The 15,092-nt window shown below is 34.8% G+C and overlaps 2 protein-coding genes across 2 annotated transcripts; one reads left to right on the forward strand and one right to left on the reverse strand.

The window, feature by feature from the left end:
* Positions 1 to 1,135: 1,135 nt before the first annotated feature.
* On the reverse strand, positions 1,136 to 2,354 carry LOC146932237 (uncharacterized). The gene is made up of 3 exons (XM_085707737.1): positions 2,154 to 2,354; positions 1,825 to 2,067; positions 1,136 to 1,378 (listed from the first exon to the last, which is right to left on the reverse strand). Exons 1-3 carry the CDS (start codon positions 2,352 to 2,354, stop codon positions 1,136 to 1,138), a joined length of 687 nt encoding a protein of 228 aa, XP_085563863.1.
* An 8,659-nt stretch (positions 2,355 to 11,013) lies between these two features.
* LOC146932238 (glutamate receptor 2.7-like) lies at positions 11,014 to 15,074 on the forward strand. The gene is made up of 5 exons (XM_085703901.1): positions 11,014 to 11,628; positions 11,742 to 13,030; positions 13,315 to 13,621; positions 13,744 to 14,141; positions 14,229 to 15,074. Exons 1-5 carry the CDS (start codon positions 11,346 to 11,348, stop codon positions 14,706 to 14,708), a joined length of 2,757 nt encoding a protein of 918 aa, XP_085560027.1. The 5' UTR covers positions 11,014 to 11,345; the 3' UTR covers positions 14,709 to 15,074.
* The last annotated feature ends 18 nt before the right edge of the window (positions 15,075 to 15,092 follow it).

The following is a 15,092-nucleotide window of genomic DNA, read 5'->3' on the forward strand; positions in this document are numbered from 1 at the left end:
CCTGCTCCAGCATGCTCCACTCAGACTGTATGCCCTGCATGATGCGAAGAACCTCTGGATTACCAAACACATCAGGATGCCCAATTGCACTGTCCACTCTAGCTCTGATGTTACTGATGATCTGGTATGGGTCGGGAGGATGTCTGGCCCACTGCTGCTCAACAAGAACCTCCTCGAAAGGAGGGACAGGACGAGGAGGGGCAGCAACTGCGTAGCCAGGAATAGCCGCAGGGGGGTTCACAATAGGATGTGATACTCTAACGAACCATTTCATGTACCCCCTAGTATGAGACCACGACTCGTTATCTAGAACCGGATGACCCCTCTGCTAATGGCTGAGGACATGTAGAGCAAACTCCGTGAAGGCCTGGGCCACGTCATCCGCCACAATAAGCTCAATGTCTGTAGGAGGCCTGGGAATTCCCTGGACATACCCGTACTGCTTAAGAACCCGCTCTGGCAAGTGACGGACCATCCTGTCACTGCCGGCCATGATCCATCCGGAGTACCAGCATATATCCTGAAAGGGCGTGATGTGTCGTCGTCTCTCGTACGACCTCCAGGTGACATGAGAAAGGTCCATCGAATCGATGGCAGCTCTGTAGTGTCCAGGATTAGAAAAGCCCCTGGGAGGTTTCCATTGACTCACAAGCGGGGAAACAGTAGAGTCATATGCCTCATCATCAATCCTCAGAATGATGTTCGAGAAGTGCGCCAAAGTCCATCCCTGCAAACACAAAGAAACAAATATTTATATCACCGCAAGAATTATACAAACAACTAAACATTTACGATCCAATAAGTAAAAAAGAAGAAAAACAAATATTACCACAAGCAATGTCATGTAACCACCAATGGAGGCCACAGATGAGTCGGAGGTAAGAGATAGCTGCTCATATAGGAAAGCAAGTCCCATCCCACCCCATGACCAGCTGTCCAACTCGTCCATATCTTGCAGCGCAAGCAGCCAGAGAAGATTAATGTTTTTGCTGTTCTTGGCGGAAAAAATGGTCCAGCCAAGCAAGAGCAACATAAACGCCTTAACACAGGCCACCCTAACTTGAGCTCGCTCGTTTTGCTCCTCAACTGTGTCAATCTCAAGAAGCTGATTACACCTATTCAAGAGCTCCTCGTATCACCTCTTCAGTACACCAAAACTAACATGAGAACCACCCTGTCTTGTCAGCTCCTTAGCGGCATCCTCCTCTGTAAACAGTAGGTCTGCCTGCATCATCTCTAGCCCCTCCTCACGGGTTAACTCTCTATCAGGAAGGAGTCTCCCAGTGATGGGGATGCCTAGGAGACATGCCACATCATCTAGTGTGATGGTCATCTCTCCAACAGGTAGATGGAAGCTGCTGGTCTCCTCATGCCATCTCTATGTCATCGCACAAACGAACCCGTGATATATGTTCTCATACCCACTAGTCAGAAGGGGAGTCAGACCGAACATATTCACTTCATCCCAAAACCACTCATTTTGTTCCCCCAGCATAGGCAATGCCAAATTTTAATGCTCAGCTTCTTCCCGTGCAAGATACCTTTCACCCTATGTTTTCTTCGAAACTGAAATACAAAAACAAAACACAACAAACAACACCATTAAATAAATAATAAGTAAAACAAACATTAAATATATGCTAACATAAATGTTAATTCTAACATTAAATAAGTAAAATAATAATTAGAATAAGTTGTATAAATAGTAAAAGAAGTAAAATAAACATTGAGTAAGAATAGCATAGACATTTAACAACAACATTAATTATTTTAATTGAATTTTAAAACAAAAAAGAAGTAAAATAAACATTAAATCATACTTACATCGGCATCGACCCATATCCTGCATGCCACATGTCCACCAAAGTGAGGTAAAAGCGTGAGATCAGAAGGCCCCCCTGCATAGCCGTCCGAGCCGGCCTCGTACACCACCCTCGGCACCCCCTGAAAACGAGCCCCACCATCATGCTGCTCAGGCTCATCATTCTGTTGAGGCTCCTCAATAACAGGCGGCTCCTCAACAACAGGCTCCTCAATAACAAACTGATACTGGTGAGGCTGAGGCTCCTGGAACTGATACGCATGATCCTGCGGCTGCTGATAGACCTCATTATGCTGCTGATACTGCGTCGGGTCCACCGTCTGGGATGGACCCGTCTGCGACTTTGACCCCCTGCAGCATCAAGTCTACTAAGTCTCGTTCCCCCACCTCTCCCTTGACCAGCCATAGGAGGGCGTAATGCTTCTTTCTCCCTCCGTGCACTACCAGTAGGGGCCATCCTCCCTGCCCTAAGTCTGTCACTCCTATCCTGAGGCGGCTCAGGAGGTCTCTGAGATGTATTCCTCCGAGGCATATCTGCACAACATTTAACAAAACACAAATTCAATATACATTTTCACACGCACATTGTGTCATTTCCAACAATTCAACAACAACACTAAAATTCCAACAATGTCATTTCAATCCGTAAACTACCACATTGCAGTCAAACATATTATAATAAAAATTAACAAACCATATGCTAACTAATTTGATAAGTCACAATCCAAAAAAACAAAATAATTACCATTGAGACATTTTACCAAACACATGGTGTGCAATTTTCAAACAACTACCTTAATCTAACAATTTGTAAACCCTAAACTACCACATTCTACTCTAAAGAACTTCTAAACAACAATTTCAAGTTAATTCGTCACTAACAATCATCAAAACTAACATGCAAGCAAAATTTATAAAAACCTAAAAATGTCATATTTCTTCAAAAAAAAAAACTAAAATTTCTACAAGTTATGCAATTAAGTAGGGTAATCATCACTTACTTGATAATGTGGGAGAAATTGGCTTTGAATGGCGCAAGAATGATGAAAATCGGATATGGGGGGAAAAATTTCGAAGTTGGGAAGTTGGAGAAGTGAGGGAAATGTGTTTCTGTTTTGCTGATATATGACTTAAGTAACGCTGTGCAAGTTAACTCACGCAACGCCACTTAAGTCACGCATAAAATACAACTTGCGCAAGTTAAGGTGCGCAGCGTGACTTAACTTGCGCAGGGGTAAAAATGGACGCTGCAGGGTGCGAGTGATTTGTGCTGGGTGAAGAGCAAAATTCTTTATTATATGGTCTATGTACAATATTGAAATAATTGATAGATGGGCCATAATTCCCATGAAAGGCTAAGTGTTAATTTAACTTGTCTTGATATAGGATTTTTTTTTACAATAACACCCCTTAAAAAACAGGTTACACCCTAGAAAAACTAAACCCTCAAATTAAAATTAAATTTTCAAGTATGTATACATAAATTCATTTTGTGTTTTGACATAAAAAACCGAGTTTGTGTAATTATAATCTTCTCGGTTTCAAGCTTCCTAACCTCTTTTAACGGTTAAAGATTCATCGAAAAGGTTGTGTTTTTTGACGTTGGAATTGAGGTGAAAGAATGTCGTGCTAGGGTTGGAGAAGAAGAGGATCCTTCATCCATGGAGGTGAGGGCTTTGAATTTGATGGAAACATCATTGTCATTAGAATGAGAGATGTTGGGAATTGAAAGGGAAGTGGGTTTGTGGAGAAATTGAAAGGGTCATGGTATCGGAGAAGAGGAATCTTCAGGTTTGGGAAAGTAGGTCATGGCGTATCCGTGTCTGATTCGTGAGAATGAAGCAAAATCTACCGATTTGTTTTTTTATATGATTGGGCTTTCTTTTGCATATTCTTTTTTCTTGACTTATAAACGACCTCTCAAAAGGTTCTTCACTAACAATATAATGATTTTGCAAATATCTAATAGTTGTCGTGTTATCTTCCACATCAGCATATATCCTATCTTTAGTTACTCTAGCATTGTTATCCTTCAAAAAATGCCAAAATATTTCCAAGTCATGAGCAGCATTGACATTTAAATTATCGACAATAAAACTAACATTTAGATATGTCATATTAGCAACCATAACCATTGAATGTAGATTTAATTTCATATCAAATGGGGTTTGATCAGGGACGGATCCCTTCAAGGCTGGGTGTGGCTATTGCCACACCAGCCCAACTAATTTTTTTTTATTTTTTTATTTTTTATATTTAATTCCAAATTTTATATCATATAATTTGGAAATGCAATTATATATGATGTAATGGTCTAGTGGTCAAGTGCATGTTTTCCTAACTCATATAGTCTTGGGTTCAAGTTTGGACTATTTTTTTTTTTTTTTTGTATTTTTTTAGAGAAATAATTAATATAACATAAATGTAAAAAAAAAAAACATGACGGAATCGACACGGCATAAACTTCAATAATAACTCATCAACCACTAGACTAAAGTGTTTGATATGTTTTATTAGTTGCAACATCATCATATATTAAAAGTTTGTAAATTACTCGTAGGTAATCAATATATATATATATATATATATATATATATATATATATATAGGGATACATTTTTCGGGTGAGATTTTTACTTCGAATTGACCATTTATTTAAATTTTTTATCTTTTTTATAATGTTATTTAAGTTACAATTAAAAAAGGTTAAGTTCCACTAAAATATGAACACTTTTTTATTTTTTTTAACGTAATTAACTTCGTTAAAATAATTAGCCACATTGATAATTTCTTCCCAGATCCGCCCCTGGGTTTGATGATTTTGGACAATACTTTCCTCTGACTTTGATCCACTCTCTATTGTTTGCGGTTAGCTGAATTAGGTGAGCTGAATCCAAATACCTAAAAAATAATATTTTTAGAACCCTATTTAGTAGAGAAACTAACATTCTCATTATAATTTACCGTTCTTTCCCAATCAAGAGTAGTTTTTTAACAAATTTTTCTCATCATAGCATCCCATATCTTTTGGATGCATGGTATCAACACTAACAACATCTCCATCAACAATGATTTTCAATTGAGTAGAATCCATAAATCTCAAAAGGGAATTATTATCAACACATATTTTAGCAGCATTATTTATTCCACACTTAGTTTTTTATTTTATTTTGAGGGAATTATTCTACACTTGTGATGTAGTTTTTTTACTTGATAAATATGCGGGAAGTTATACATTTTGTTACACGCTTGGAGGGCAGTTGGTATGGACAATGCATAAAAATATGCGAGGTCCGGGGTTCGAACCCCGGCCACCACCGGAAAAAAAAAATACGCTTGGAGGGCAAGTATTGGAGGGCAAGGAATTAAATTGGCATCTTTATTTTTGACTTTGAAATATCAGAGTAAACTAGTTAAAATCAGTTAAAAAAAATCATTTTGTTATGATTATGTTTATTAAAAAACATCGTTAGAATTAGTCAAAACGAATATAAGAAAGACAGATCATATTAGACTAGACTTGCAGCACATGAAACCTGGTTTTGGTTAGTATGACAATGATACTCATTTCCTCCATGGAAAGTGTTGTTTTACTTGGTCTATTCTCTTGCTGCAAAAAGTTTGGAAATTAGATTGGTCAGTCAATACATTAACTCACCGACTATATGATTTTGCGGTATTTTTAATTATTATTAATTAACAATATTGATGAGAGTCCACGGCTTAGAACTTTTATAATACGGCAAGATTTTATAGCTTTGTTCGTTTTTTTGAATTAATTATTAATATTCCTTCCATTATTAGTATTAAACAAGTTTGGACTCTCAGGCTCAGCTGCCTGGCTCCATAAGTTAGTTATTTGAATTTTTAGGAATCTTTAAGATTTGAGGATTTGCAGAATCTAATAGAAAATCCAACGCATGACCTCAACTTAGTTTCATAGCATATTAAATTTTAGTTATGGCTTAAACCATATACCCTTCAAAGTTTTTTTCTTGACAATATACCCTAAAAAGGCTGTTTATAGAACAATAATAATACGATATATATATTTACTTTTTCATGAAACAACCTTATTTAAAGCATTTCGCATTTTACATTGTAAAAGTGGCTCTATAGTAAACCTATAAGTTCCTTGAATCAGTGTAAGATTAATTTTTACATTGTAAAAGAAAAAGTGTCTGTTTTTACAAAAATTCTATCATTAATTAGCAATTACTTAATTATTAATATTACAAAAAGTGTCCTGTTTTTACAAAAATTCTATCATTAATTAGCAATTACTTAATTATTAATATTTTTTCATTTATTTCCATTATAAATATGTAGGAGATATCATGAGTTAAAAATGAGGTACACAATACTATTGATTTGAGAATTTAATGGAAATAGATGATGTCTTCTGACATGAAACAAAATAAAATGACACTTACTTTAGTATGGAAAAAGGTAAATAATACGATAGTAAAGACGACGAAAAACAACGAATAGTTAATAATCATTGGATTTCACTTTGATAATAGCTGTGTTGGACTTTTATTTATTTAAAAAATATAAAATTATTGTCACCTTTTATTGTATACCGTTTATACGATGATTCATTCGCACAATATAACATATCTCTTTTAGTATACTCCCTCTATCCCTAGTTATAAAACCCACATTCCAAACAAAACTTAGACATTAAGCATCAAATATTGCGTAAAAATATATCCATCAATTATATAATTTTCAAATGTGTCGAATCCTTAACAAGTACTGTCGTTGGTCCTTATACTTTGTCAATTCAATTTTTGGATTATCAGCCTCTAGATGGTTTATCAGCCTTAATGCACTGCTTACAATAAAATTTAAAATAAAGGTGTTGATTTCTACCACACCTTGCATAATGCATACTATTCTACCAAAAACTGTCACCATCAATATCGTTTTTCAACTTCATAACCGCGTATTCGGACAAAAGAATCTGTTACTGTAACATAGAAAAAACAATTAAAATAATATGCTCTTACGTAAAAAAAGCGAAATTGAAAATATTAAAAACAAACTTGTGCCAATCATTCTCATATATAATTTGTTTGTTTTTTAAAAGAATTTGCACGGCTTAATTTACTTTTTTTTTTACTGGTACTTTTTACTTCTATGACTTAATTTTTGAACAAGGCTATATAAAAAGTTTGTGCTTAATATCCCATTATCCCATGTCCAGTTTAGCATTCAAAGTCTCCAATATGTGAAGGTTCACGGCAATTATCAGTTTGCTCACAAAGTCACAAACTCTTTGTTGTCATATGCTCTATTTTCAGCATAATTTTGATGATTTGGTTTGGTTCAAACTTGCTACTACTGTGTTCCCATTGATGTTTTAAAAATCAGACCAAATAGACTAGTTCAAACGAGTTCGTCTGTTGGTTTGATCTCAATTATATTGTAGTTCGAGTGAACCAGAATTAAAACATGTTAACCAAATTATACCGTGATTGAACAATAATTGGTTCAAAATGGTTTTATTTTTTTGCATTTTTTTACTTTTAAATTATTAATCACATTGTTTATATGTTTTGTTAAGAGTTTCGCATTAGATGAGAGATAAGTTGAACATATGTTTACTGGTGAGGACAATATTCACCTTTAAAGTCAGTTTTTGTTGGATCTTGTGTTTGGGGGTCTGCTGCAATAACTTGACCAAGAAGATGATGAAGATGACTATGATGAAGTGTGCACATAAATTCCAAAGATTTGTTGTATATCTTGATTGTTGGGAAGATGCTGCTGTACTTGAAACCTGAAAAGATTAATGGTTATGCATGCAAACTCAAAGCGTATGGGGTTGCCATACTAACCTTTAGGTTCGATTCGCCCCCACCAATAACTGTATATTGGATGCAATAAGGAATGACCGGCGAATCCCCTTCAGGATACTATGAGTTCCTTGACGTGTATTGCACAACCACACCAAGCGTATCTCCTAACAGTATTTTACAGATTTATGGTTCCAGCAATTCACTCATGCATTAGAGAATTGATGGATGATTTAGAGTAAGAGAATGATGGAGAATTATGTTGTTGTTCTTTTTTGTGTGTCCAACTAATGCCCAAATGCCAAGCATTTATAGTGCATTATATGACCCTTCATATGAGAGAAAACACCCCTTTGATTTGAAACAATGTTATGGTTCATTAAACATCCCTTTGTCAAAGGTTATAATCATATACACTTGAATCAATGCAAAGGTTCATTAAGCACCCTTTTGCCAAAGGTTATAATCATATACATTTGAATCAATGCAAATGTTCATTAAGCATCTCTTTGCGAAAAGTTCCAATGTATATGAATGATTCCCATGAAGAGTTACAACTTTTGATTTAAAGTGATTCCATTATTTTGGAAATCACCAACAATCCCCCACCATTTTCAAAATACTAAATCACATAAATCCGGAAATTCCATGCCTTCAGATAATGGTATCTCGCGATTTGAACCATTACTTAGTAAGTTAAGTTTTCGCTCATTCCCAAATAGTATGGTAGGCAAGCTTTGAACCAACTATTCATTAGAACAAGTGTGCATAACTTACACATAGAATCTCGGTACCATTGATAAAGAGACTTGTAAGATGACACATTAAGAAGGCCTTGTGTCATATATCCCTTTTCATGAGAATTTAAGAGCAAACCCTTGAACTCCGTGAAGCGGCCAAACTTCATTCTCACATAGGTAGACTATATCGGAAATGCCCCATAAGTATGCATTCCAGCAAATATATGCTATATGTCCATTAAGAGGAAAACCTCATCCTACCCTTTTTCTTCTTATGGTCCAAGTACTTTTTCCCCTTGGGATGTATCTATTGTCAAGTACTTCAATTACTCTAATAGTGTACTTTCACCATTGAACCCAAGACTTGATGCTACTCAAGTGTGGGTTGAGTTTCCACCATTGGTAATCAATTAGATTTGGGTTTGTACCACATCCCTAATAATGTCTTCTATGTATTCAACATCATTTTCCAAAGACATCATTCCTTGTCAATCATTTCGTCAAATAATTGCAAGATTTTCTTTTAACTTTTATAAACTTTGAATATTCAATTCTTCACATAGATTTTGTATTCTCATAACTATGTCTATGGATCAACTTATATACTCTTGATAGTATTCACCAACTATCATCAAACCATGACACACTTTTGTCAATTGAGTATATTGTAATAATGCACAAACTTTTATGTCATTACACCTTTGCTATAACAATATTTAACATGCATTTCAATTTGAACTTCAACTTTTCTTTTATATCTAGCCAAGATATATCATACATTGAATGCATTAAACATACATAGCAAAATAAAAATTGATCATAAAAGAATGTCATAACCAAACTTCATAAGATGGGATTAAACATGTAAGTCATATACTCCACATAAAATTAAATATAACACAATCATTTTGATCTTAGTTATCATATAACTAATACATATATCATAAATTCATTGTGTTAAATTCAAGTTTATGTTTAAATATGTTCAATACTAAATTTCAATAAACAATGACATAGAAGAATAAACAATGAACCAAAATCATTAATATTTTCTATGACTTTCTTCCATGAACATATATCAACTTACAATAATTCAAAACATACCCAAATTATTTTAATATCATGATAAACAAGAAATTAACCATTACTTTTCATATTATCATGTACATATAATATCAACACAATACTAATGATAATAATCTCTTACACAAAGTAAATAATATCATTAAAGCAACCACTTGATATTTTGGCAATTTATCTACACTACTTTCATAAATAAAATAGTGTTTAAACATTCTTAACGTATTACTATACTCATCAAAATTCATATACTTGAACAATTTCTAAATCATGCATATATATGTCACCACATGTTAAATCTAACATATTCATATTTTACTTAGATACTATACACATGCATTTAGAACACTAAATATTTCATAATACGTCATCACTTATATGGATATTATCTCATGTTCAAATTAACATTAAACAGATTTCAAACGATAAATTTTATACATATCAAAATTTATCATGCATATATTATCTACAACCACATGTAAATTTAACATAAACACATCACATATGAAATATTTATCCATAAATTTCCATAACATATATTCATAAAAGGAATTTGTTTACCGTTCACCGTAGTCATGAATGAAAATGTAAGCTTTCATCTCACCCAAAATTGCAGCCATTAATCACAAGTAAATCATAAATCGAACCTAAAGATTGTTGGATCTTGTGTTTGGGGGTCTGCTGCAATAACTTGACCAAGAAGATGATGAAGATGACTATGATGAAGTGTGCACATAAATTCCAAAGATTTGTTGTATATCTTGATTGTTGGGAAGATGCTGCTGTACTTGAAACCTGAAAAGATTAATGGTTATGCATGCAAACTCAAAGCGTATGGGGTTGCCATACTAACCTTTAGGTTCGATTCGCCCCCACCAATAACTGTATATTGGATGCAATAAGGAATGACCGGCGAATCCCCTTCAGGATACTATGAGTTCCTTGACGTGTATTGCACAACCACACCAAGCGTATCTCCTAACAGTATTTTACAGATTTATGGTTCCAGCAATTCACTCATGCATTAGAGAATTGATGGATGATTTAGAGTAAGAGAATGATGGAGAATTATGTTGTTGTTCTTTTTTGTGTGTCCAACTAATGCCCAAATGCCAAGCATTTATAGTGCATTATATGACCCTTCATATGAGAGAAAACACCCTTTTGATTTGAAACAATGTTATGGTTCATTAAACATCCCTTTGTCAAAGGTTATAATCATATACACTTGAATCAATGCAAAGGTTCATTAAGCACCCTTTTGCCAAAGGTTATAATCATATACATTTGAATCAATGCAAATGTTCATTAAGCATCTCTTTGCGAAAAGTTCCAATGTATATGAATGATTCCCATGAAGAGTTACAACTTTTGATTTAAAGTGATTCCATTATTTTGGAAATCACCAACAGTTTTGTGTATAATTATTCTCACGATGTATGTTCAATTACTCTTAGTCAATAATGAAATATTATTTTCATATTCTATTATATTTGTCACCCGATTCAATTCAACCATTGTTGAGTCGATTGAACTAAGCTCCAAATGTCTCACTGAATCGATTTGCGAGCTAATTTTTAAAACATTTGTTACAACTTACAAGACAAACAAACCTTTTGTGTTATCAATTATGAGCTTCTAGTTGTAGTCACAAGTCACAACAAGTACTTCTTCACCCTTCTTTTCAAACAGAATATTGTCTTTAGAGAAGTCAAAACTCAAACCTACATAATTGACTGAATCAACAATCATGCTTCTTGCCCTCTACCCCACGGAATCCTTGGGGTCCTTGGGATCCATCACCATATAAATTTTCTCTTGCTAATAATATTTCCTCAAAAGTTTATTCACATATTGCTTGCATTGCATGAAACCTCTTTTATGCACAAATAATTCCAATAAATGCATTTCCCATTCACTAGTCCTCAATCACTAGCTATAACTTGCCTCTCCTATTCATTCATATCATTGGTTTTCATCAATGGCTACCAAGCTGAGGTTAGGAGTGGAAACAACAAAGTTATATCTATAGGTGTAATAATTGATGTTAACTCTAGAGTTGGGAAAGAACAAAGAGTAGCCATGAATATTGCAGCTCAAAATTACAATAACACTTCAAATGCCAACAAGCTGGCTCTCTATTTTCAAGAACCCACCAAGGGTTCCTTCAGAGCCACGTCTCTTGGTTAGTAACACCTAAGAAATAAGTTACAATTTTCATGCCTTTTTAAAACCAGTTTTTTGTTCTTTTTAAAAATAAAACGGGACGATTAATGAAAAGTGAACTTTTTCTTGCAGCTGAAGAAATGATGAAAAACCAGAAGGTGGATGTGATTGTAGGGATGCAAACATGGACAGAAGCAGCTTCAGTGGCTGAATTAGTACATGAAGATCAAGTTGAAGTTCCTATCATATCCTTTGTAGCACCGACAATTACTCCACAATTGATGCCGATTCGTTGGCCTTCTTTGGTAAGACTAGCTAACAATGGAACAGCATATGCGAAATGTGTTGCTGATTTGGTTCATGTTTATAATTGGCATAGTGTAGTAGCCATTTATGAAGATGATGCATATGGTGGTGAGTCTGGGATGCTAGCACTTCTATCTGAGGCCCTCCAAGAGATTGGTTCAACGATTGAATATCGTTTAGCTTTGCCATCACTTACTTATATGTCTAATCCAGGAGAGTTTATTCGACAAGAGCTGTTTAAGATAACCAAAAACACACAATCTCGGGTATTCGTTGTATTGAAATCATCATTAGAAATGGGCATTCATTTGTTTAAGGAAGCTTCTCAAATGGGACTGGTGGATAGAGATTCGGCTTGGATAGTCTCAGAGAGCATAACTAATTTGTTGGATTCTGTCAATAAGTCGAGTATTTCTTATATGGAAGGAGCTTTAGGAATCAAAACATACTACTCAGAAAACAGCAATGAATATAAGGATTTTGAGGTTCAGTTTAGGAAAGCTTTTCGAGACAAAAATCCTGACGAAGATAACCGGGATCCGGGATTTTATGCTTTGCAAGCATATGACAGCATTCAAATGGTTGGACATGCAATAAACAGAATGGCTAGTGACAAAAAGACTTTACTGCAAGAAATAGTGTCCAGCAATTTCCTTGGCTTAAGTGGAGAAATTCAATTTGAATCAGAACAGCTTTCGCAGAATCCTACATTGAGGATTGTCAATGTTGATGGGAAGAGTTACAGAGAATTAGACTTTTGGACTCTAGAAAATGGATTCTTCACTAACATCTCCACAGAACAAGTTAAAAATGGTGCTTCAAGGAACTCAGACAGTTTAAGTGGTGCAGTAATTTGGCCTGGAAAATTGCTTAGAGTTCCAAAGGGATGGAACCTACCTACTAAACAAAAACCAATGAGAATTGCAGTCCCTGGAAGAACTTCATTTTCCAAATTTGTCAAGGTTGATTATGATGAGCAAGGAAATCCAAAATATAGTGGATTTTGCATTGATATTTTTGACAAGGTTTTAAAAAATTTGGGCTATGATCTTCCATATGAATATCAACCGATCAACGCAACCTATAATGATCTGGTTCAACTTGTTTATAACAAGGTAATAACTTGCTCATTTTATTTTGGATTTTGCTTGAATTTGATTGATGTTTCATACACTAGCGTAGTAATAAAACATGAAAATATAGAATATCATATGTCAAGGTATTCAATATCTCCACATTCATGTCATGTTTTGTATATCTCGATTGCTTTTTGTCAAATTTTGAATTTTAGGCACGATATGTTCTCGTCTGAAAACATAAGTTAACCTCCCTTCTTTTTCGTTCATCTTTTCCTTCACTAACCATGATACTTCTACGGTTGTCGTTTAATATGATGTAGACTTATGACGGTGTTGTTGGCGACATGACCATACTGGCAGAGAGATTGCAATATGTAGATTTTACTGTGCCATATGCAGAGTCAGGATTGTCGATGATAGTTACGGAAAAGTCCGAAGAATCAGCATGGATGTTTATGAAGCCCTTCACCTGGCAAATGTGGGTGGTAACTGGTGTCATCTTGATTTATACAATGGTAGTAGTGTGGTACCTGGAAAGGGAAGACAATCCAGAGTTTCAAGGCAATTGGAAAAACCAAATCATCACTTCTTTTGGGTTTACTTTCTCCTCACTATTCTTTGCTCATAGTGAGTATCCATCTCATACTTCAACTAACATTTCGTTAAGAAAGATGCTAGTAACACGCTATTTAACACTCTTTTCAACACACTGTACTAATTCAAATGATGTCAATGATTTCATATTGCAGGAGAGAAAATGCATAGCAATTTATCTCGTATAGTAATGGTATCATGGCTGTTTCTAGTTTTGATTCTTAATTCAAGCTACACTGCAAGTCTTTCTTCAATGCTCACAGTTCAACAACTGCGAGCAAATATCACAAACATTGAGTGGCTGAAGAAGAACGACATGAAAATTGGTTGTGATGGAGATTCATTTGTTAGGACATACCTAGTGGAAGTCGAAAAATTCAAGCCAGAGAACATCGTAAACATTAGTAATGAAAATAATTATGACCCTGGATTCAAAAACTACTCAATTGCTGCTGCTTTTCTTGAACTCCCTTATGAGAAAGTATACATCAGTAAATACTGCAAGGGGTACTCTGCTTCTACACCTACCACTAGATTTGGAGGACTTGGATTTGTAAGTGACAAAAAATTTACAACTTAATTTGTATTCTTTACATATTTTATCTATCTCCCTTAATTTCTTATCAATCTCGTGACACAGATGTTCCAGAAAGGCTCTCCTTTGGCCAGAGATGTTTCTAAAGCTATTTTGCAGCTCTTACAGCAGGGTGAGTTGAAGAAACTAGAAGATATTTGGTTGAATCCCACAGATGTGTGCTCCAACAATTTGAACTCCAAGAGTACTGAAAGTTTGAAGCTGGGAAGTTTTTGGATTCTCTATGTGATTTCTGGTGCCACTTCTACTATTTGTTTTCTACTTTCTACCATCCACTCACTAAAAACTAAGGCACAAGAAAGTAATGGATCCCCAGATGATGTGAGCAGATGGAAAAGGGTGGTTACATTAACAAGGAAGATTTGTAGCAGAAAGCATAATAAAACCAGCCAGGTACAGGAAGATGTTACTGATTGTCCTTCCGGATGCGATTGTATCAGTACCCCTGAGCATCAGCAGGAAATGGCTCTTCAATTACCAGAAATCATAACAATATCTTCACCACCAACACATGATCAGGTGTAAACGACAACACTTGGTCAACTAGAAAAGATAACCAACAATTACCATTTTCACCCAATTATAGATCCAGGATTGTAACTACAAAAGTTAGGATGTACATAATTATAAATAGTACCATCAGACCAGGTTTTTAATTACTATCCTGCTTCTGAACCTAGGTCGCATGCTTCTTTATGGATTCAAAATCATTAGTAAACCTCTGCCAAGTCTCAAGACTCGTGTGAATTGATATTGTATCAAGGCTAGAACGCATTAAGCTAGACACTAGGGAACATTTGTATGTTTTTTTTTTTTTTTTATCAATAGGGAACATTTGTATATAGAAATTCATTTCATATTGCTTTTTTTCTAAAACACAATTTCATTTCATATTTCATAATGCTTTAA

The sequence above is a fragment of the Medicago sativa genome, chromosome 4 (genome assembly GCF_051527215.1).
Source record: "Medicago sativa cultivar Bolivia chromosome 4, Bolivia_mono, whole genome shotgun sequence".
NCBI lineage: Eukaryota > Viridiplantae > Streptophyta > Magnoliopsida > Fabales > Fabaceae > Medicago > Medicago sativa.